We start from the raw sequence: 24150 nt of genomic DNA, 5'->3' as shown, positions 1-24150 counted from the left end.
CAACAAGAAAAAAGGCCTTGTCTCAGGCTGACAGGATAAAAACCTTATTTTCCAAATCACCTTGGCCATCCAACCAAAAAGGAAAATACTATCTGTCCTGTCAATAGCACGAGTAGAGAGGAAGAGAACTCATCGTTGAGTGTGAGAACTCATCATCCTTCTGGCCTCCTAACCCAAAGCAACACTCAGGCAGAGTCACTTCATGCTGCATTTGGGCTTTCAGCATTAAAAATGGTATCAACTTTGACTCCTGTCTCACCACTCACCCACAAGGTGGGAGAGAGAGGAAGAATGAGCATTTCCACCAAACTCTTCTCTTTTTTTTGGACACATTTTTTTGTCTTTCCATCATGTTTGACTTTTCAGCATTGCACAGATCCCCACCATGAATGAGACCAGCCTTACAGGAGCACTCCCAAGAGCATCCCAATCCCCAACTGGAGTTTGTCTATGGAGGGTTCATGAGATCCTGGTACAACACCAGCACTGCTTCATACTAATGTCCTCCCTTCCTGTCTTTAGGTGGATGTCCGCATTATTGAGCCACAGGGACTTCGCTACGTGCATGTTCCTAATTCACTCGGAGATCATTTTGATGGAATCACCACCATCTCCAAGGGAGAAAAAAAGGTAAGAGTCACAGACTGGGAATAGCACGAAAACTTCTGTTTTGCTACTTATTCCTACTCAGTCATGGCATTTTTCATATCTGCTGGAAGCATGCAAAAATATGGAAAAAAATCTAGTGTCTTCATTAATGATACCTAAACATATGTACAAGATGCTCAAATGCTACAGTGACAGCAGAATAGAAGCAGAGTTGTTTCCATGATCCACCTTTCACACAACATCTGATTGACTGGTGATTGCTTCTCATTTCAAGGCTCACATTTCTTTCAAGCCAACGATGGCTCAACAACGAAAATGCCCCACGTGCTCATCCACAGCAGTAGATGGAAATTTTGTGGTGCAGTATGATGTGAACAGAGAAACCACAGGTGGAGAACTGGAAGTAAGTGTTGCTGTTTAACTGGGACGAGAGATCCGTGACTACAAGAATCGCTGTCTTTAAGCAAACTGTGCTTAATTTCATCTTTCAGGAGAATAAGCATGAGAAAGAGCTCTGTATCCAATTGAAAAAAACAGAGAGATTTTAAGTGAGCAGAATGGATTTGCTTAATTTATGACTAAGACGTGGTCCAACATACAGTTAGGAACAGACTCCTGTCTTGTCCACAAGCCAATATCTTTCATACCTTACCACACTCTGGTGATTTAACATTGAATCAGAGGACAGAGTCATTGGAAGTTGTACCAGTATATCACAAGGAGACAACCAGAACATCACTATTTTTATGTTAATATGAAGCAGAGTTACGGGCTTGAATTATTACAGACAAAACGGTCTTTTTTCAAATGTTTTTCATTCCTCCCTGTGCTAGTGCATGGCAGTTGTCTGAGAACCAGGCTCTGCTTTCCTTGATAAAAAGTAAAGACTGTGGAGTATAAATGGTGTAAGGCTACAAATACAGAGAGGTGTAGAGCTGAAAGTCAGATTTGGCCCATAAAGAATAACATTTTCTGCTCTGTTACTGTCTTGAGTTTTCTGACACCTTCACTGTAGCTCAGTTCACTGTGAATTTTTTTATTTCATTTTGCAGATTTTTAATGGCTATTTTATTCACTTCTTTGCTCCGGAAAATCTTGATCCTCTGCCCAAAAACATTTTATTTGTTATAGATGTCAGTGGCTCGATGTGGGGACTGAAAATGAAACAAGTAAGTGTTTGACCTCTATTGGAAAATAAACCTCCTGCCAGCTTTTCCCATGTGCCTTCCTGTACAATTCTGTAGCAGACTGGAACTCAAAATTGCCAGCTAAGTCCTTTACACTTTACTCCATCAAAAGTCTCACTGAATTTGGAGAATATTTGATACATCAGAGTCTTCAGGGTTTTACCCTCTGTTTGTAATGCTCTTTTCATGTTGTAAGAAAGAAGTGTTGCCATCGGAATATTTATTTTAGCCTTAAATTAAAATGTTAATTGACAGATCACAAAACATTTTGCAAAGTCTCTTTCTCTAATCTCCTCTACTGAATTCTGGGAAAGTCTCAGTGGGGATACTACCTCCCTGCTTTCAAAAAGTTGTAGACAAATTATTGACAGTCGCCTGAAGAGCAGTGAGAATTGTTTAGACAGCATAAACCAGGGGGGGTGGGGAGGGAGTGCAAAAATAAATGCTTTAGTCTGCAAAAGCAAAGACTTGGGGAGACATAATCAGCCTCCAAATATGCGAACGAATGTTCTAAAAGGGGAATTCATCAGCTCACATTCGTGCCTCCCCCAGGAGAGAATAAGATGGAATCGGATGGATTTACAGCAGGAGAGATTTGTATTAGATATCAGGAGAAGTGCTGAGAGGGAAGCTTGGGAGATTGTTTATCGTGTGTCAATAAGGGTTTTAAGAACTGACTAGACAAACATTATCTAGGTATATTTTAGTTTGCTTCGGAGCACAATGCTAAAACTTGGCAGGTTGCTTCCTTGGGGAAATCAGTGCTGCAAAACTGGGACACAGGCTAATTGTCACTTGTTTAAATCACTCATCTTCAATCGGATGTTACCCAGCCTGAAATGCCAGCGTTGCAGACAGAGCTAAGGCTCCTGAGCTGGTAGGAGTGATTCCTCTCTCCTGAACCACAATGTCTCACAAACTGCTTCTCTCTCTCACCTGACTCTCTGTTAGCAGGAGTTAAGCGAGGATGAGTTGAGTCACATGGGTTTGTTCTTGCTAATTGCATTTTTTCTGTGTTTCTTTGAAGAAAAGTTCAACTTTATGCAAGAAGTGCAAAAAAAAGAAAAAGAGATATTTGAATAGCAGGTGCTATTTCAGATTCCAGAGCTCATTTTCTTATTCATCACAGGCATCTGTGTGCTTGTAGACGCAAGTTAGGAAGATGCTTTCAGCGACAGGAAGCATAAACACCTTTTTCTCTTAAATTTCTTCTTCTCAGACCATCGAGGCCATGAAAGCCATACTGAGCGAGCTCCGTGCTGCTGATCAGTTCTCCCTCATCGACTTCAACCACAATGTGCGATGCTGGAGAGATAATCTAGTCTCAGCCACCCCAGCGCAGGTTGAAGATGCCAAGAAGTACATCCAGGCAATCCATCCCAATGGGGGTACGAGGTTTTGATTGCAAGGTGCTCATGGAAGTTAGATATCCCAGGAACGGGTACCTCAGACAACCTTCAGATGGGTAGAGTATTCCTAACAAAACCTCTGATTCCCAAGATGGGAAAAGCAGGCCCTGGGGCTAAAAGAGAGCGAGGATTTCACTTTATTGTGTTAGGGGGTGGGATAACATTTCCTTCTACTGAATTAGCTACAACAGAGAGATCACAGACCATAGAACATCTGCCATTGATCTATAGGTCCTACCTCCAGCCTCACAGGTCCCAAATATCCTTGAGAGACCAAGGTCATCTCATGCCTTTGTAAAGCAAATCATGAGCAGCCCAACTCCAGGGTCTCCTCTGGCCATAAATTGTAGACCACACCATGGTCTACTAAATGCCACTCTAAATCATGAGCAGCCCAACTCCAGGGTCTCCTCTGGCCGTAAATTGTAGACCACACCACTCTGGTGTCTACTAAATGCCACTCTGGGCAAACTGTTTAGACTTTTTGTGCCTTCATTCCCTGTCTGACAAACACAGTTGCCTTTTTCAGCCTTAGAGCACTTCGGATGCTTCATTTGTTAGTGCTTGAGCTATTTGTACAGAAGGAGATCACAATTATTTTAATCTATCGCTGTGGTGAGCTATTTGTACAGAAGGAGATCACAATTGTTTTAATCTATCACTCTAAAGTGTAGTTCTGGCTTAGTTGTTGAGTTATTTGTACACTTATAGTGTGTAGAGGCTCTCTCCCAGCTCAGAGCCTTCTGGTGCTGTGCCACCTTCATTTCCAGAAGCTTTCACTGGCAACATGTGAGGCAGAATCAACGTGAAGTTACAGACTTGTCCGAGTTCATCAGTGTGCTGGGAATAGGAAACCATGTTGGATATACGAGTGCCTCATAAGCCTGACCTTGTTACACCAAAAAAATTGACAGATAAGCCAAGAGACCTGCTCCCAACCAGAAAAGCCATGGGAGCATTTTATAATCCTGTCTCTAGAGCTGCTATTTTTTTTTTTCTTTCTTGACAAAGAAAATACCTATTTTCTGAGTGCTCAGTCTTCCTGTTCCTATTCCTCTCATACTAATTTCTTACTCTGACCCTTCTGTGCCACAAGCCAAACCTTTAGGTAGGCTCAATAGACATACACATCTTTTCCAATCAAGATGTCCAAGGACCAGGCTGATGCCAGAAAAGAAAGTTTCTTCATGCTCTCATTCAATCACCTGCCTGCAAACCCACTGCTTCTCCCCATAGTTCTCCCCACATGGTTCCCAATGCCAGAAATGGTCCCACTGGAATTAGTGAGGGGAATGGAGGGGCCGGGTGAAGAAGACAGCCTGGGTTGAAAGAGGGAAGCAGAATGCAAGCAGAGGAGGAGCTTTGCTGCCTTGATCTCAGGTCTTGTCCATACTGATTAATTCCCCTAGAATCTCAGAACTCATCGGGATGCAACAAGAGACTTGACAAGAATCAAACTTGTTTTCTTCATTGTGTCTTTGACAGGCACAAACATCAATGAAGCTCTTCTGCGAGCCACATTCATCCTGAACGAAGCCCAGAACTTAGGCATGTTGGACCCTAACTCGGTCTCCATGATCGTATTGGTGTCGGATGGAGACCCGACAGTAGGTAAGGATCCTGCTTTAGGTGAGAAGAAAGGCCAGGTGGGATTAGCCTGAGAAAAGCATGCAGCATGTAGACACTTTGACAGTAAGTTAAAAAACACCCTGTTCTCCTTTCTTCCAATGCCTATTCTGCTCTTTTGCCAAGTGCTATAGGTGCCCTGGGGCTTTGGACAGAAGCTTTCAAAAGATGAGCAGATTATTTTATGCAAGTGATGTACTTCTTGCAATTACAGAGATGCACAAGCCCTGTAGGAGAGGTAATCACGACAAAAATTCCTCTTCCAATGACCTTAGCCCGCACAGATCTGTGCAGTCCCAAATGTAACAGCAAAATCAGGAAAATTAAGCAGAAATCAAATTAATTTGGGCTGGATTTGGTACAGGTCGAAAGCAATCCATTAGTGCAAGATGCCAGCCCAGAAAAGGCTGCCATTAAAAATAAGTTTGAAAAAAAGAAGTCAGTCCCAATGGTGGCAGAGAACATCTTAAGTATGAGAAATAAAGTAAAACCTTTATGTCTTAGTCTGCAGAGAGCTTGAGACTTGGGAAAAGTCTAGGTGTGTTACAATTACAAACTCCCCAGGAAGTTAAGGAGAGCCCTGGGTGTACGAAGAATATGCATCAGATACCAAAACAAGAGTTCAAGGGAATCATCTTCAGTGGAAATAATTTGTTAGTCTCCATCCAGGAGATGCTCAAATGTCACTGTAGGCACTGCAAAATGGAGATTGGGTGTCTGAGGTGTCTAGTTGAGTTGTCTCAATTTCCCTTGCATGAGGATAGAACTAGAGACACTGGAAGATTTTGAATGCTCTTACCTTGATGGAGGCTTCCTCTGTTGCTCAGATGGGTGTCACCCTTTGTGTGTCTCAAAGGTGAGCTAAAGCTGACAACGATCCAGAAGAACGTGAAGCAGAGCATAAAGGATGAATTCTCTCTCTTCTGCCTGGGGATTGGGTTTGACGTAGATTACGATTTCCTGCAGAGAATCGCAACTGACAACCGTGGCATGGCCCAGAGGATTTTTGGAAATCAGGAGACTTCTGCCCAAATGAAGGTGGCGTTTCTGGCCCGTTGCCTCTGAAACTCTCTTCAGCACTAACAAAAGGCCTAGATATAAATGCTAAGTTATAATCCAAACTTTGCCAGTGTAAGAAAAAGTTCAGTTCTAGGAGGCTCTGGCTCCAAATCTGTGAGCAGCAATTGCTGGTGAACAAACTCTTACATCCTTACTCTGTTTCTCTTCACTGGTTTCATCACCAGTGCAGGCTTCTCATGCTTCTTTCCCAACACAGGTGTGATAGGACACTCTATGGGGTGTTCTGCCAAACAGAGCAGCTCTGAGAGTGCAGCCCCTTGGTATGAGACAGCCTCTATCCATAGCACTGCATGGATACCTGCTTTCCTTCATGCAGAGTGCAGCCCCTTGGTATGAGACAGCCTCCATCCATAGCACTGGATGGGTACCTGCTTTCCCTCTCTGGACTGCTATTCTATACCCAGCTCTGTACACATCCCAGTTCACATCAGCCAAGGGTCAGGAAAGGGTCTGGGACAAGGGAAGACCCACTTGCCCAGTAGGCATCCAGGTTTTGATATCTGCTGTCCTTCCAGTAAGAGTGGCGCATGTGGGAGGGTTACTTCAGGTACAACAGACTCACTTCTCTGTCTCCTTCCATCTCAGAATTTCTACAACCAGGTCTCCACCCCACTCTTGAAGAAGATTCAGTTCAACTACCCCCAGGAGTCAGTGTCAGACGTCACCCAGAGCAGCTTCCACAACTACTTTGGTGGCTCGGAGATAGTTGTGGCTGGGAAGGTTGATACAGAAAACCTGCAGCACTTGGAGAGCATCGTCACAGCGACAGCAGTGAGTGAGGGTCTCCTGGGGATACCTGCTCTTGGGGTCTGGGCTGGTTCATTCACTCATCTGCAGTCTCCTTACTGAAGGTCACTGCCAGCAGACTCTGCTTGGGTGGGAACATGAGGAACCTCATGGTCAGGTTGTCCAACAGTGTTTCACAGTAGCTTCAAGTACAGCCACAAATAGTCACTGTCTGCATCCTATCGCTTGCCAGAGGAAGTTCCTTCTAATCAATCTATCTACCATACAAAATTCAATTGCAAACCAGACTAAAACCATGGAGTCCTCCTTCATGCCTTGTGAAGGTGCAGGGGACATCCTCTAAGGTAGCTCCTTCCATGGCTGAGCCTCCCACTGTCGGGGAGTTCAGTCTGGTGGGCGTAAAGAGCGTCAAGTCCATGCACAATGCTCTGCCTTGTGGCATGTTTCAGGGCTGCTCTTCTAAATGGAGTGGGATGGGGTGGGAGTACTACATCCAGATCCTTCTTTCTGAGAAGGAATCAAAATATCCACACTCTTACAGGGCTCAGGAGTTGCCATTTGTTATTTGCTGGGAAAATCAATCTCATTCGATATTCCTTCCTGCCAAAACACGGTGCAGTCCAAGGGTCTGAGGAAGAAAGTAGAATTTGGTCCCTGTTGCTTGGTAGGAATTGCACGTGAGAAAGCCTGAGGACAGAAGAGCTCTGTTAAGAGCCTCTTCTTTTGCCATGTGGTGGCAGCTTCTTTGGCTACTGCTGACAGCTCCTTTACCTATTTTAATCCACTGTCACTAAAAGAGTCTTTAACAGAAGACTCTCCTGCTACAGCTCCCCTCCCCAAGGCAGTCAGGCCAACAGTGGTGGGACTTTCTGATCTAGAAGTGACCATGGATAGAGCCAGAGCGGGTCCTTAATGCCAAGAGGGGAACTCAAAGGCACCTCATTCTCCTGGCTCATCCTCCTTTGCCTGTATCCCTCATGGATTCCATAGGCAAATGCAGAGCTGGTCATGGAAACCCTGCGAGATGTTGAAGAACTGGATGGCTTCATGAAGAAAGACAAATACGCAGACCCCGAATTCACTAAGAAGTTGTGGGCCTATCTGACTGTCAACCAGATGCTGGCAGAGAGGTGAGGAGAAATGTGGTCTGTCATGGGAGGGATGTGAAGCCTGAGGGCAACCTGGTCCTCTCTGAGACTACAGCCCCGAGACTGCTCACAGGGTTTCAAATGGGTAAGGTAAACAAAAATAAAGGTAGGTGATACCTTCAGCCACATCCCTCCTATTTTGAGCACTCGCAGACATCAGGGAATAGAGTTTGGGAGTAGTTAATTAGAGGACTAAGGGTCAAACAGACCTGGTTGTGGGCCTGAGTGAATGAGATGAATGGGAGTTTTGCCTTACAGAGCCTGAGTAAAATCTATGGAGCAATTCAGGATTAATTGCTCCTGAAGCAAGAAGACATCTCCTGATAAGACCAGGAGAAGGTCTGCACTACTTCGAGTCCAGGCCAAAGCCCACAGAAGCCCAGAATAGTCGTCTTATGGAGAGTGAATTCATGCATGGCCCTCAGCCTTTCCTTCTTGCAACCCCTACCAGTTTGTGTCTGAAACTGCTCTGTGGAGGCATTGTCACAGCAGCTGCCCTGCAGAGCTGCTAACCATGCCTTCTGTTTTGTTTTCCACCCAGAAACACAGCCCCCACAGCAGCTTTGAAGAGGAACATCACCAAATCCATCCTACAGATGTCTCTTGACCACCATATTGTTACTCCCTTCACAGCCATGCTGATAGAGAACCCTGAAAAGGATGAGATAATGCTGGCAGACCAGCCCAAAGACCCCAGAAGGGGCTGCTGCCCAGGTCAGTGTCTTGGTCTGTCTTATTCTACCTCTCGTTATGGTTTTGTTCTTCTTGTGTTGGAAGAACAGCTGTGTTCACTGTTCACTCCAGGTGTTTGTGCTTGTAGGATAGCCTGTATTTTCAGTGACAACTGACCAAATCTTCAGCCAGTTTGAGGGCACCCTGTTACACGAGTGCTCCTTGGAGCCGTTGGCTTCACTGAAGACTAAAATGGGCCAACATTGCAATGATAAGGTTTGCAATAAGCCTATAATGTCATACATTGAATGTATGGTAGATATGTGGTAGATATGTGTGGTAGATATGTCTAGTGGTAGATAGACATATAGACATATATATATAGACAGATATAGACACCACAGATATATATACACAGATATATATACCACAGATATGTCTATATCTGTGGTACATATGTCTAGTTCACTGAAGCTGTAGAACTGTATCTTAGCATGATTTTTAAGCTTTGGAAGCTTCCTTAGCTAATTACCAAAGAGCCACATGCCTACATGAAATCTGAGTTGTCCTAACAACAGGAAGTCCCTCATTAATTAAACTTTTGGATTTCTCCTTTAAATCCATTACTTTAATATGTGTTGCAAGGTCCATGTTGCAGCAGCCTTACGCCTGGCTGAACGAGGTGGTGGTGGCTTGTTCTGGCAGTATGTGGTAGAGTTGATCTCAAAGTGGCAGCTGTGGACATCTGTGGGTGTCCAGCCTGATCCAAAGTCATCCCTGTGCAGCCCTGTGCTCCCAACAAAACTTCACAAGCAGGTATTTTGTGCCCTCCCCAGTCAGAGACCTGAAAAAGCACAACTGTCGCTGTGGGGAAGCCACTACCAGTGCATTGTAGTGGAAGCACTGGAAGTAAAAGATCAACCCGTTGAACAGCTGAGCTTGGTGATTTAAAACCTGTTAATAAATGGGAGAATTTACAATTGGCTGTGAAGGAAAGAAATAACTTACGTTACAGCGACAGACGACATCATCCCTCTGGCATTTCATGCTGGAAGAAATTGAGATTTTGCTGAAACCCCAAGTGCGTGTTCAGTTCTCGTGCTCCTGGGTAACTATAAAACTATCAGTCCTGATACTGGCTCAACAAAATGGGGGGTTTATGTCTGTCAGTTGTTATTTTTTGATTCATCTATTCTTCTTTTCCATTTTAAAGCCTGCAGCTGAGACCCAAGAAGGAATCAAATAGTTCTTATTTATACTATATACCTCACTTAAGCTCAAGGAGCATCTTAGCTCTTAGGTTTAGGGTTTAGATTTAGATAGTCCTGTGAGGAGCAGGGAGTGGACTCGGTGATCCTTATGGATCCCTTCCAACTCAAGATATTCTATCATCCTGTGATTCTATTAACTCATTACCACCAGTTTAGCATGTATGGCATTCATATGTAATGGATTCATTACACAGGCACCAGCTGACTAATTCAGACCATAATTACCTTGATTTAGAAGATGCAGAGGATTTATGTGATTTTAATGTAGGTTCTTGTGTCTTTGTGTTTGATGGAATAGACAAAATGATGGCACTGAAATAGGGGTCAAGGTGTCTGTGGATTTCGGGGACAGAGGGACATGGCTCTTGAACAGAGCAGAGGACAGAGTTTGTAAAAACAATATCCAAGTAAATCTGTGCTTGGGATTGTGCAACACGTGGGCTGTAGCAAAGAGTCTGTGTATGGCATGGAAGGGGTAATCTGAAGTAGATTTTTCTGTCTGTCCTTACGCAGCTCTCATCAGAGCTGTGCTGTCTGTCTGCATAGACAGAGACCGGGTCTTCCCCTGAAATCACTCACTTTGATCTTGTTACCCCAAAAAAATTGACAGATAGGCCAAGAGACCTGCTCCCAACCAGAAAAGCCATGGGAGCATTTTATAATCCTGTCTCTAGAGCTGCTATTTTTTTTTTTCTTTCTTGACAAAGAAAATACCTATTTTCTGAGTGCTCAGTCTTCCTGTTCCTATTCCTCTCATACTAATTTCTTACTCTGACCCTTCTGTGCCACAAGCCAAACCTTTAGGTAGGCTCAATAGACATACACATCTTTTCCAATCAAGATGTCCAAGGACCAGGCTGATGCCAGAAAAGAAAGTTTCTTCATGCTCTCATTCAATCACCTGCCTGCAAACCCACTGCTTCTCCCCATAGTTCTCCCCACATGGTTCCCAATGCCAGAAATGGTCCCACTGGAATTAGTGAGGGGAATGGAGGGGCCGGGTGAAGAAGACAGCCTGGGTTGAAAGAGGGAAGCAGAATGCAAGCAGAGGAGGAGCTTTGCTGCCTTGATCTCAGGTCTTGTCCATACTGATTAATTCCCCTAGAATCTCAGAACTCATCGGGATGCAACAAGAGACTTGACAAGAATCAAACTTGTTTTCTTCATTGTGTCTTTGACAGGCACAAACATCAATGAAGCTCTTCTGCGAGCCACATTCATCCTGAACGAAGCCCAGAACTTAGGCATGTTGGACCCTAACTCGGTCTCCATGATCGTATTGGTGTCGGATGGAGACCCGACAGTAGGTAAGGATCCTGCTTTAGGTGAGAAGAAAGGCCAGGTGGGATTAGCCTGAGAAAAGCATGCAGCATGTAGACACTTTGACAGTAAGTTAAAAAACACCCTGTTCTCCTTTCTTCCAATGCCTATTCTGCTCTTTTGCCAAGTGCTATAGGTGCCCTGGGGCTTTGGACAGAAGCTTTCAAAAGATGAGCAGATTATTTTATGCAAGTGATGTACTTCTTGCAATTACAGAGATGCACAAGCCCTGTAGGAGAGGTAATCACGACAAAAATTCCTCTTCCAATGACCTTAGCCCGCACAGATCTGTGCAGTCCCAAATGTAACAGCAAAATCAGGAAAATTAAGCAGAAATCAAATTAATTTGGGCTGGATTTGGTACAGGTCGAAAGCAATCCATTAGTGCAAGATGCCAGCCCAGAAAAGGCTGCCATTAAAAATAAGTTTGAAAAAAAGAAGTCAGTCCCAATGGTGGCAGAGAACATCTTAAGTATGAGAAATAAAGTAAAACCTTTATGTCTTAGTCTGCAGAGAGCTTGAGACTTGGGAAAAGTCTAGGTGTGTTACAATTACAAACTCCCCAGGAAGTTAAGGAGAGCCCTGGGTGTACGAAGAATATGCATCAGATACCAAAACAAGAGTTCAAGGGAATCATCTTCAGTGGAAATAATTTGTTAGTCTCCATCCAGGAGATGCTCAAATGTCACTGTAGGCACTGCAAAATGGAGATTGGGTGTCTGAGGTGTCTAGTTGAGTTGTCTCAATTTCCCTTGCATGAGGATAGAACTAGAGACACTGGAAGATTTTGAATGCTCTTACCTTGATGGAGGCTTCCTCTGTTGCTCAGATGGGTGTCACCCTTTGTGTGTCTCAAAGGTGAGCTAAAGCTGACAACGATCCAGAAGAACGTGAAGCAGAGCATAAAGGATGAATTCTCTCTCTTCTGCCTGGGGATTGGGTTTGACGTAGATTACGATTTCCTGCAGAGAATCGCAACTGACAACCGTGGCATGGCCCAGAGGATTTTTGGAAATCAGGAGACTTCTGCCCAAATGAAGGTGGCGTTTCTGGCCCGTTGCCTCTGAAACTCTCTTCAGCACTAACAAAAGGCCTAGATATAAATGCTAAGTTATAATCCAAACTTTGCCAGTGTAAGAAAAAGTTCAGTTCTAGGAGGCTCTGGCTCCAAATCTGTTAGCAGCAATTGCTGGTGAACAGACTCTTACATCCTTACTCTGTTTCTCTTCACTGGTTTAATCACCAGTGCAGGCTTCTCATGCTTCTTTCCCAACACAGGTGTGATAGGACACTCTATGGGGTGTTCTGCCAAACAGAGCAGCTCTGAGAGTGCAGCCCCTTGGTATGAGACAGCCTCCATCCATAGCACTGGATGGGTACCTGCTTTCCCTCTCTGGACCCATGTGCTATACCCAGCTCTGTACACATCCCAGTTCACATCAGCCAAGGGTCAGGAAAGGGTCTGGGACAAGGGAAGAGTACACATCCCAGTTCACATCAGCCAAGGGTTGGGGACAAGGGAAGTCCCACTTGCCCAGTAGGCATCCAGGTTTTGATATCTGCTGTCCTTCCAGTAAGAGTGGCGCATGTGGGAGGGTTGCTTCAGGTACAACAGACTCACTTCTCTGTCTCCTTCCATCTCAGAATTTCTACAACCAGGTCTCCACCCCACTCTTGAAGAAGATTCAGTTCAACTACCCCCAGGAGTCAGTGTCAGACGTCACCCAGAGCAGCTTCCACAACTACTTTGGTGGCTCGGAGATAGTTGTGGCTGGGAAGGTTGATACAGAAAACCTGCAGCACTTGGAGAGCATCGTCACAGCGACAGCAGTGAGTGAGGGTCTCCTGGGGATACCTGCTCTTGGGGTCTGGGCTGGTTCATTCACTCATCTGCAGTCTCCTTACTGAAGGTCACTGCCAGCAGACTCTGCTTGGGTTCTGGGTGGGAACATGAGGAACCTCATGGTCAGGTTGTCCAACAGTGTTTCACAGTAGCTTCAAGTACAGCCACAAATAGTCACTGTCTGCATCCTATCGCTTGCCAGAGGAAGTTCCTTCTAATCAATCTATCTACCATACAAAATTCAATTGCAAACCAGACTAAAACCATGGAGTCCTCCTTCATGCCTTGTGAAGGTGCAGGGGACATCCTCTAAGGTAGCTCCTTCCATGGCTGAGCCTCCCACTGTCGGGGAGTTCAGTCTGGTGGGCGTAAAGAGCGTCAAGTCCATGCACAATGCTCTGCCTTGTGGCATGTTTCAGGGCTGCTCTTCTAAATGGAGTGGGATGGGGTGGGAGTACTACATCCAGATCCTTCTTTCTGAGAAGGAATCAAAATATCCACACTCTTACAGGGCTCAGGAGTTGCCATTTGTTATTTGCTGGGAAAATCAATCTCATTCGATATTCCTTCCTGCCAAAACACGGTGCAGTCCAAGGGTCTGAGGAAGAAAGTAGAATTTGGTCCCTGTTGCTTGGTAGGAATTGCACGTGAGAAAGCCTGAGGACAGAAGAGCTCTGTTAAGAGCCTCTTCTTTTGCCATGTGGTGGCAGCTTCTTTGGCTACTGCTGACAGCTCCTTTACCTATTTTAATCCACTGTCACTAAAAGAGTCTTTAACAGAAGACTCTCCTGCTACAGCTCCCCTCCCCAAGGCAGTCAGGCCAACAGTGGTGGGACTTTCTGATCTAGAAGTGACCATGGGCAGAGCCAGAGCGGGTCCTTAATGCCAAGAGGGGAACTCAAAGGCGCCTCATTCTCCTGGCTCATCCTCCTTTGCCTGTATCCCTCATGGATTCCATAGGCAAATGCAGAGCTGGTCATGGAAACCCTGCGAGATGTTGAAGAACTGGATGGCTTCATGAAGAAAGACAAATACGCAGACCCCGAATTCACTAAGAAGTTGTGGGCCTATCTGACTGTCAACCAGATGCTGGCAGAGAGGTGAGGAGAAATGTGGTCTGTCATGGGAGGGATGTGAAGCCTGAGGGCAACCTGGTCCTCTCTGAGACCACAGCCCCGAGACTGCTCACAGGGTTTCAAATGGGTAAGGTAAACAAAAATAAAGGTAGGTGATACCTTCAGCCACATCCCTCCTATTTTGAGCACTCGCAGACATCAGGGAATAGAGTTTGGGAGTAGTTAATTAGAGGACTAAGGGTCAAACAGACCTGGTTGTGGGCCTGAGTGAATGAGATGAATGGGAGTTTTGCCTTACAGAGCCTGAGTAAAATCTATGGAGCAATTCAGGATTAATTGCTCCTGAAGCAAGAAGACATCTCCTGATAAGACCAGGAGAAGGTCTGCACTACTTCGAGTCCAGGCCAAAGCCCACAGAAGCCCAGAATAGTCGTCTTATGGAGAGTGAATTCATGCATGGCCCTCAGCCTTTCCTTCTTGCAACCCCTACCAGTTTGTGTCTGAAACTGCTCTGTGGAGGCATTGTCACAGCAGCTGCCCTGCAGAGCTGCTAACCATGCCTTCTGTTTTGTTTTCCACCCAGAAACACAGCCCCCACAGCAGCTTTGAAGAGGAACATCACCAAATCCATCCTACAGATGTCTCTTGACCACCATATTGTTACTCCCTTCACAGCCATGCTGATAGAGAACCCTGAAAAGGATGAGATAATGCTGGCAGACCAGCCCAAAGACCCCAGAAGGGGCTGCTGCCCAGGTCAGTGTCTTGGTCTGTCTTATTCTACCTCTCGTTATGGTTTTGTTCTTCTTGTGTTGGAAGAACAGCTGTGTTCACTGTTCACTCTGGGTGTTTGTGCTTGTAGGATAACCTGTATTTTCAGTGACAACTGACCAAATCTTCAGCCAGTTTGAGGGCACCCTGTTACACGAGTGCTCCTTGGAGCCGTTGGCTTCACTGAAGACTAAAATGGGCCAACATTGCAATGATAAGGTTTGCAATAAGCCTATAATGTCATACATTGAATGTATGGTAGATATGTGGTAGATATGTGTGGTAGATATGTCTAGTGGTAGATAGACATATAGACATATATATATAGACAGATATAGACACCACAGATATATATACACAGATATATATACCACAGATATGTCTATATCTGTGGTACATATGTCTAGTTCACTGAAGCTGTAGAACTGTATCTTAGCATGATTTTTAAGCTTTGGAAGCTTCCTTAGCTAATTACCAAAGAGCCACATGCCTACATGAAATCTGAGTTGTCCTAACAACAGGAAGTCCCTCATTAATTAAACTTTTGGATTTCTCCTTTAAATCCATTACTTTAATATGTGTTGCAAGGTCCATGTTGCAGCAGCCTTACGCCTGGCTGAACGAGGTGGTGGTGGCTTGTTCTGGCAGTATGTGGTAGAGTTGATCTCAAAGTGGCAGCTGTGGACATCTGTGGGTGTCCAGCCTGATCCAAAGTCATCCCTGTGCAGCCCTGTGCTCCCAACAAAACTTCACAAGCAGGTATTTTGTGCCCTCCCCAGTCAGAGACCTGAAAAAGCACAACTGTCGCTGTGGGGAAGCCACTACCAGTGCATTGTAGTGGAAGCACTGGAAGTAAAAGATCAACCCGTTGAACAGCTGAGCTTGGTGATTTAAAACCTGTTAATAAATGGGAGAATTTACAATTGGCTGTGAAGGAAAGAAATAACTTACGTTACAGCGACAGACGACATCATCCCTCTGGCATTTCATGCTGGAAGAAATTGAGATTTTGCTGAAACCCCAAGTGCGTGTTCAGTTCTCGTGCTCCTGGGTAACTATAAAACTATCAGTCCTGATACTGGCTCAACAAAATGGGGGGTTTATGTCTGTCAGTTGTTATTTTTTGATTCATCTATTCTTCTTTTCCATTTTAAAGCCTGCAGCTGAGACCCAAGAAGGAATCAAATAGTTCTTATTTATACTATATACCTCACTTAAGCTCAAGGAGCATCTTAGCTCTTAGGTTTAGGGTTTAGATTTAGATAGTCCTGTGAGGAGCAGGGAGTGGACTCGGTGATCCTTATGGATCCCTTCCAACTCAAGATATTCTATCATCCTGTGATTCTATTAACTCATTACCACCAGTTTAGCATGTATGGCATTCATATGTAATGGATTCATTACACAGGCACCAGCTGACTAATTCAGACCATAATTACCTTGATTTAGAAGATGCAGAGGATTTATGTGATTTTAATGTAGGTTCTTGTGTCTTTGTGTTTGATGGAATAGACAAAATGATGGCACTGAAATAGGGGTCAAGGTGTCTGTGGATTTCGGGGACAGAGGGACATGGCTCTTGAACAGAGCAGAGGACAGAGTTTGTAAAAACAATATCCAAGTAAATCTGTGCTTGGGATTGTGCAACACGTGGGCTGTAGCAAAGAGTCTGTGTATGGCATGGAAGGGGTAATCTGAAGTAGATTTTTCTGTCTGTCCTTACGCAGCTCTCATCAGAGCTGTGCTGTCTGTCTGCATAGACAGAGACCAGGCCTTCCCCTGAAATCACTCACTTTTCAAAGGGTTGACTAATTGTTCTTTTATCATGAAGGACTTACTGCAAAACTGGACTGCACATGGGAGAGCTTCTTCATGCAGAGCAGTCTGTGAAATTAACGTGACTTGGAAACTTAGGAGTCTCAGTTTTAAGTTCCACTGCCAGAGTAAAACCAGTTGATGGAGATTTTGAAGATCCAGCTGTGCAATCTTCTGCCCTGCTGTCATCCTCCAGCTCCTTTTTCCCCTTACTGCTGTTCAGAGCATGGCCAGCAGATGAGAATACGTGCCCTGCTTCAGCTCTTGACATTCTCAGCCCAACACATGAAACAGAAAAAAACAAGTTTCATGAATCATTTAAGATCATATTGCTTTATGAACTAAGTGGGAGAGAGTGCATGTTACTTTCTTCTGCCTCTGTCTCTGCAAAGGCAGAAAGACCTCTAGCAGCAGGACACACGTTAGGGGATCATATTTTAAGTGCTTCCACTTATTTGCAACCTTTATGCCTGTGGGTCACCCTAGGGCATGCAGAAAGAGTCCTACCTTTTCTCAGGCACCCCAAACAGGGGACCAGAGTCAGCAAAGCTTTTACCACATGGTAAATTTTAAAATTCAGCTTTTTATTTGGCAAAGCACTTAAGCCCTTGCACTGGGGGTTTTGCTGAAGTGGGGCCTATTCTCACGACTAAAAACCCAGGCTCCATTTTTCACCAATAACTTATGGTTAGCTCAACTGCCCTGGTAAGTCATATTTCTCTGGTGGAGACACTGGGGTAAATCCCTCCTAAATTCACTATACAAATCTCTCTGTTGTAAAGAGTGTTGTTTTTCACATCGGTACAATGACATCAGGCTCTGTCTGCTTTACTTTAAAAATGAGACTATTAAATATGCCAGCACTAACGAAAAAAATCAATTGTGACTGTCATTTAACAGGTATTCTAGGATTAACTCCAAATGCACCTAATAATAACAAAGGTATCCCAGCCTGGGCCAATGCCACAGCTGTACCAGTCAGCTACATGCCTGAGCAAAGGAGTCCTCCTGTCTCCTCTCTGAGCATAAACAGAGGTAAGAGCCACAGTATTTCTCTGCCAAGAAACACCAGACACCGACACCCATCACCCAATAAACAAATAAAGGCGATAGAACCAAAGTTACTGGGCATTTGGGGAAGTTCAGCTTCCGTGACAAGATACTAAGGTCCATAATGATGGAGGAGTCTACCAGTTGTCCTAATCTTTCTTGTTGAGTTTCCTGAACTGTTGTAAAAGCTCTATCTTTGTTTAGGAGCTAGTCCACGAGAGAACAAATGAACTGCTGTGAGTAGCTGAGGACATCAGTGTGGAAGGTCCTTGATACAGCCCCTGCTGAAGGTCCGAGCAGGGCACAATCCACCACATCCCAAATCCCAGCCACCTCAGTCAAAGTTTTGCAAATCCAACTAGCACCCAAGGATTAAGCTTTTCTATACAAAATACTGAGCCATTTTGACTTTGAATCGATGAACCTGTAAAAATACACTCTACGTTACAAGCACGAGGCCAGCTTAGATCCTACCAGCATCCCAGTGATCCCATCTTCTGCTGTGTCCTTCCCCGAGGTGGAGGCTGCTCACTGAGCTTACATTTGGCTTCTCAGCAGCAGCAAAGCTAATGTGAAGTTTCTGCCTCCATAAATGACAGATGAGTGCTCTGTGGTAGGTCAAAAATATCTGAAGTTGCTGATGATTGATCCTGTTAATGCTTGGGCCTTTGCCACAGTTTAGTGCCTGCTTAAAGAAACCAGCTGTAAGAATCTGTGCCTGTGTACAGATGTCTGTATCTGTATCTCTCAACCAAAGAGCAATCAAACTCCTCCTCAGCATAGCTCAAGGGTTAATCTGAGATTCTGGACAGTCGAGAAACTGCTTGGAGAAGAAGGTGAGCAAGGAAAAGTTACCTGCCCATCTCATACATGTATTTTGCACTGGAAATTCTTTTTTTTTTTTGCCTGGAAATGTTGGTCAGAACAGGTCTTGGCATCAAGTTGAGGAAAACCAAGCAGTTGGTGAGAATAAGGAAAAATTACTGAGGTCTATCTGCAAGAGATTCAGTATATTCAAAAGATTCAAAGACATTTAAAATCTTCTTCACCCCTTGGAGGGTATCTAGCTCACCATCTCTTGTGAAGACATTCCTGGTCAAGGGTCTAGGGTTTTTCTAGTGCACAGGAAGAATTAAAGACTCCCAAAAGTTGAGGAACACCAGAGAAGGAATGGAAGCCGGCCTGGCTGTCCCCACAGGCAAAGCTGGGTATGGGCATCTCTCTGAATGTTGACAGGGAGATACCAACCACCACCAAACCAGTGAGCGCTGGGCAGCCCTTTGCACTTCAAGACAAGACTGGAAGCAGCCACCTTTGGTGACTGCTGAAGGTGTTTGTCTCATTTGAGGCAAATTTTAAAGAACATAGGACTTTCAGAGGGGCCTGATCCCGCCAGGGTGTTAAATATACTGTAAGAACAAGTCCTGGATTGTCTTCCTTGGGGGAGCTTGTAGGCAGGATGTATCTTTACCCAACATCAGTACTGTAGGGACTTGTAACATGTCTGAGACCTTCTTAGTTTGAGGGAGTGATGTCCCGGGAGTCTGTCACTTCTAGAAATAGGCAACAGCTGGGCCAGAGGTGTCACCCAACTCCTGCTTTCTGAACCTTAGGTCCTTTCCTGGATCTAGGCCTTAAAGGTATGTCCCTGTCTTTCTGGTGTCCAGATGCGTTCTTGACTTCCATCATGGAAAAAATAAAGCTCAGGTTTTAGAACTCCAGGTTGAGCCTATGGCACCCCAATGTGCAGCTGACCAGTTAAACCAGTAGTTCACTGCCCTTGGCAGTGCTCCTCAAGCCAGTAAGATCACGTCCTTTCCTTAAACAGGGGAAGTATATGAGGAAAAAGTGTCTGAGAGGATTTTCTGAGGAGCATCTGAGAACTTCCTTAGCTACTGCAGGGGTGAAAAAAGCCCTTCTCCTACTCTGAGGAGTCCCAAAAAGTGCTTCAAAATCCTTGAAGGAAAGTGTCTCCATTTTTGTGTCCCTTACCTCTAGGCCAGGTACCAGCCTGCTTCTCATGCCTGTTTCTTTTCTACGTTTCAGTTGACAATGACCCACATTTCATCATCCACTTGCCCAAAAGCCAGGAGAACATCTGCTTCAATATCAACTCAGAGCCTGGGAAGATCCTAAATTTAGTTTCTGATCCTGGTACTGGTAAGGGAATAAAACATGGTTCACTTTTCTTCTCTTAGGTCTGGAGGGTGTTCAAGGGAAGTGCCTGCAGGGAGGAGTGTGTGCTAACAGCCGTGTGGCCAGCAGGTTGAGGGAAGTAATTATTTCCCTTCACATCTGGAGTACTTGGCCCAGTTTGAGGCTCACCAGTACAAGAAAGATGGTGGATCAAATTCAGTGGTGCCCACCAAAACGATTATGAGGCTGGATTCACATCTGGAGTACTTGGCCCAGTTTGAGGCTCACCAGTACAAGAAAGATGGTGGCAAATGGGATCAAATTCAGTGGTGGCCACCAAGACGATTATGGGGCTGGAGCACAGGGTGAGGCTGAGAGAGCTGGGTTTGGTCAATCTCAAGAAAAGACCCATGGTAAATCATGTTGTTGTCTACAACCACCTCATCAGAAGGTAAAGATGGAGCCTGACACATCTCCAAGGTGGACAAGAAGCAGCAGAAACAAGCTGCCACAGGTGAAATTCAGGGTAGGAGTCAGCTATTGGGAAAAACTTTTCATGGTGAGAATGATGCTCTGCTTCTATCATTCTGTGATGGCCACGCGTTTCTGCTAGTCCCATGGGACTCCCTGCTGAGATCAGAACTCCAAGTCTCGAGGTGGTACTCCAAGATTTAAACAACATCTACTTCTCTGCTCTTCACAGGAGTTGTGGTCAATGGGCAGATCGTTGGGGCCAAGAAAACAGAGAATAAGAAACTCAACACGTACTTTGGCAAAATCGGTTTTTATTTCAAAAACAAAGGCCTGAAAGTGGAGATCACCACGAAAGCGATAACGCTGAAAGATGGATCTTACAGCATCACCCTGAGCTGGGCTGACACGGGGCACATCATTCGGAAACAGTGAGTTGCTGAGCACTTGTTGTCTGTCCTGGTGGACACCGTTTGCAACACAGCATTGGACTGACCCAGCTACGGGTGGGATCCACTCTGAGGGTGGTGAGACACTGGAACAGGTTGCCCAAAGATGCTGTGGATGCCCCACACCTGGAGGGGTTTAAGGCCATGTTGGATGGGGCTTTGAGCAACCTGGTCTGGTGGGAAGTGTCCCTGCCCATGGCAGGGGGTTGGAATAAGATGATCTTTAAGGTCCCATCCAACCCAAACCATTCCATGATTCTGTGGTTGCCTGAACATTGGTATGAATTGGCTGTCCTACCAGACCTCTGGGTACAACTTTCAAGGCTGTGGGTTTCTGATGGATCCTCTGTTATATCTGCCAGCCCCATGCAGTTGTTCTGGGTGCCCCAGAGCATCTCAAGGGGCCTGAGAGCTTATGTGTGGGCAGTTGGACTGAGCCCTTCCTTTGGTTCATCTCTACTAGGCTTCTCATATCTGTGAAGAAAGAAAGCAACGTTACGATCACTGTAGGTGAGGAGATGTCCTTCATGGTTTTGCTGCACCGCGTGTGGAAGAATCACCCGGTCAACGTTGACTTCCTGGGAATCTACATTCCCCCTGAAAACCAGCTCAGTCCTGAAGCCCACGGGCTGATAGGTAAGGGCTGTGGGTCGGGGGGTGGGAATGGTGGGGCAGTAGGGAGGGGTTTTGTTAGATCTTGGAGTGAATTTGTTGGTGTTTCTGTGTCCTGATGGGGAAGGTTGGAAAATTAGTCAAGTGGGGGAGATTCCTGTAACGTCCTGAAAGCCTCAAGGACATTTTAGAACATCAGGGACCAGGAGATTATTCCTTCTCCCAGCTGTTTCAGAACAGGTCACAGGACTTGGTGACACTGTGACAGGGCTTTCCTCTCCTGGCTAATGTGCCACGGGTCGAAAATCAAAAGACTGAAGCAAACCCCTCAAAACCTCTTTCTGAGAAGAATTATGTCCAAACATTTGTAACTCAGCTCTCCCCTAAAGCAGCAGCTTAGATGAAAGCCTTGAAGGTGAGGACATCCAAAGAGCTTTAAACCTCTCTTTGGTCAGGTCAGTTTGCATCTGAACCAGAAGTGTACATCCACCACCAAAGACCTGGGCAAGATCCAGAGAAACCACAAGCCACCATGGAAGTGAAAGGCAACAAGTTCACTGTCACCAGGTAGGAATAATGCCCTTTATCACTCTTTCTTAATTTGGCTTCTTCTTAATGACTTCAATGACCTCAGGGTTATTAACTCCCAAGGATCTTGGGGGAAAAAGATCCAAATCTGGTTTCAGCAGTTGGCAAAACTTGGGACAAGCTGGGTTCTTTCATGTTTGAACTGCTCTGTCCTTAGAGCTGCCCAGCACCTGAGCTTGGACAGGCTGTGTAGAAGTGCCTGGGACCTCCACAAAAGGGTCCATGAGGTCATAGACTTGTAAAATTCATTGCATTTTGTGGTTGTTTCCACACTCTGCTGGTGGAAGACACATCTCACCACTTCGGCAGAGCAGTGCCATGAACGAGCAGGGTTATTATGGAATCACAGAATGGTAGGGGTTGGAAGGGACCTTCAGAGACCGTCCAGTCCAACCCACCAGCCAAAGCAGGGTCACCCAGAGCAGGCTGGACAGGAACGCATCCAGGTGGGTTTGGAATGTCTCCAGAAGAGACTCCCTCTCTGGGCAGCCTGTTCCAGGGCTCTTCCACCCTCAAAGGAAAGAGGTTCTTCCTCATGTTGAGAAAGAACTTCCTATGTTCTGGTTTGTGCCTGTTGCCCCTTGTCCTGTCACTGGGCACCACTGAGAAGAGCCTGACCCCATCCTCTTGCCACCCTCAGCATTGATGAGATCCCCTCTCAGTCATTCCAGGCTAAACAGACCCAGGTGTCTCAGCCTTCCCTCACCAGAGAGATGCTCCAGTCCCCTAATCATCTTTGTAGCCCTCCACTGGACTCATCTCCAGTAGTTCCCTGTCCTTCTTGAGCTGGAGGACCCAGAACAGGATACGGTTCTCCAGATGTGGCCTCCAGAGGGGGAGGATGACCTCCTTCAACCTGCTGGCCACGCTCTTTTTAATGTACCACGGGAAAGCCATTGGCTTTCTCGGCCACAAGGGCGCATTGACGTCTTCTTGTCTGTTTGTCGTGTGGTGACCTCCTGATAGATTGGATCACTGGGCCAATGCCAATGGAATGAGTTTCAACAAGGGCAAGTGCAAGGTCCTGCACTTGGGCCACAATAACCCCCTGCAGCGCTACAGGCTGGGGGAAGTGTGGCTGGAAAGCTGCCTGGAGGAAAGAGACCTGGGGGTTCGAGTTGATGAGGAGCGGCTGAGGGAGTTGGGACTGTTTAGTATGAGGAAGAGGAGGCTGAGGGGAGACCTCATCACTCTCTACAACTACTTGAAAGGACACTGTAGAGAGGTTGGTGCTGGTCTCTTCTCACAGGTAATTAGTGACAGAACGAGAGGGAACAGCTTCAAGCTCCAACAGGGTAGGTTTAGATTGAACATTAGGAAAGAATTTTTCACCGAAAGAGTGGTCGGGCATTGGAACAGGCTGCCCAGGGAGGGGGTGGAGTCACCATCCCTGGATGTGTTTAAGGGCCGTTTAGATGCAGTGCTAAGGGACATGGTGTAGGGGAGGACTTTGTAGAGTAGGGTAGATGGTTGGACTCGATGATCCCAAGGGTCTCTTCCAACCTGAACGATTCTATGATTCTATGATTGTGGGTGGCCTCTTCCTCGCAGGGGCTTGCAGAAGGACTACAGGAGGGACCGCGTGCTCGGGACCGACGTGCCCTGCTGGTTTGTGCACAACAGCGGGAAAGGTTTCATAGATGGCCACTACAGAGATTACCTCGTCCCCCACCTCTACAGCTTTCTGAAGAAACCCTGAGTGCTCCAACACAAAACCAGTTTATAACCAAAATTTCTTCTCTCTCCTTCATGCCCAAAAAACTCATCCGAACAAGGAGCCGTCGGCCTCTCGAGCCAGGTCAACTAAAGGTGGCTTCACCACCCTTTGCTCGATGAGTTATCATTGTTTGGAAGGAATGTAACTCCCTTTTTCTGTTTAAAAAAATGAAATCTGGAATAAAGTGTCGTGCTGGGTTGTAGTAGGTATCTTCCTCTTGCCTTCCTCTTCCTCTTGCCTTGATTTATTGGACAGTAAACTCCATTTAACACCTACACCTTTGCTTTTTGTCAGACTACTGGGAAAACGTTCAGTTCAGACGCTGCTGGAGTGGGCAAAAAAAGGAGGCCCTAAAGGAAATAAACCAGAAAAGGAAGGTGGGCTCTTGTGGTGGTTTTGGTCGGGTTGACTGATCAGAACGACAGGTGGCCCCTCCCTGCCCCCCTCTTAAGAAGAAGTGAGGAGAGGATGAGATACAGAGGTTTATGAGTTTAGAAAAAAACTAAACTGCTTTAATGAAAATATTAATAAATAATGAAATAATAAATTTAAA

General features: G+C 45.6%; 1 protein-coding gene across 1 annotated transcript in view; it reads left to right on the top strand.

Moving 5' to 3' along the window:
• Positions 1 to 23872, top strand: part of ITIH2 (inter-alpha-trypsin inhibitor heavy chain 2) — a 35271-nt gene extending 11399 nt beyond the window's left edge. The window contains exons 7-21 of the mRNA XM_014949062.1: positions 523 to 630; positions 884 to 1012; positions 1662 to 1778; positions 3016 to 3184; positions 4691 to 4816; positions 5688 to 5869; positions 6497 to 6682; positions 7649 to 7788; positions 8348 to 8520; positions 17475 to 17609; positions 19671 to 19784; positions 20464 to 20662; positions 21144 to 21316; positions 21748 to 21859; positions 23432 to 23872. Of these exons, the coding sequence (XP_014804548.1) occupies positions 523 to 630; positions 884 to 1012; positions 1662 to 1778; positions 3016 to 3184; positions 4691 to 4816; positions 5688 to 5869; positions 6497 to 6682; positions 7649 to 7788; positions 8348 to 8520; positions 17475 to 17609; positions 19671 to 19784; positions 20464 to 20662; positions 21144 to 21316; positions 21748 to 21859; positions 23432 to 23579 (2211 nt within the window). The 3' untranslated portion in view covers positions 23580 to 23872. The remainder of the gene's footprint in view (positions 1 to 522; positions 631 to 883; positions 1013 to 1661; positions 1779 to 3015; positions 3185 to 4690; positions 4817 to 5687; positions 5870 to 6496; positions 6683 to 7648; positions 7789 to 8347; positions 8521 to 17474; positions 17610 to 19670; positions 19785 to 20463; positions 20663 to 21143; positions 21317 to 21747; positions 21860 to 23431) is intronic.
• The last annotated feature ends 278 nt before the right edge of the window (positions 23873 to 24150 follow it).

Source organism: Calidris pugnax, unplaced genomic scaffold (genome assembly GCF_001431845.1).
Source record: "Calidris pugnax isolate Ruff unplaced genomic scaffold, ASM143184v1 scaffold125, whole genome shotgun sequence".
Taxonomy (NCBI): domain Eukaryota; kingdom Metazoa; phylum Chordata; class Aves; order Charadriiformes; family Scolopacidae; genus Calidris; species Calidris pugnax.
The sequence above is the reverse complement of the archived record's forward strand: the minus strand, read 5'-3'. Positions and strand labels throughout refer to the sequence as shown.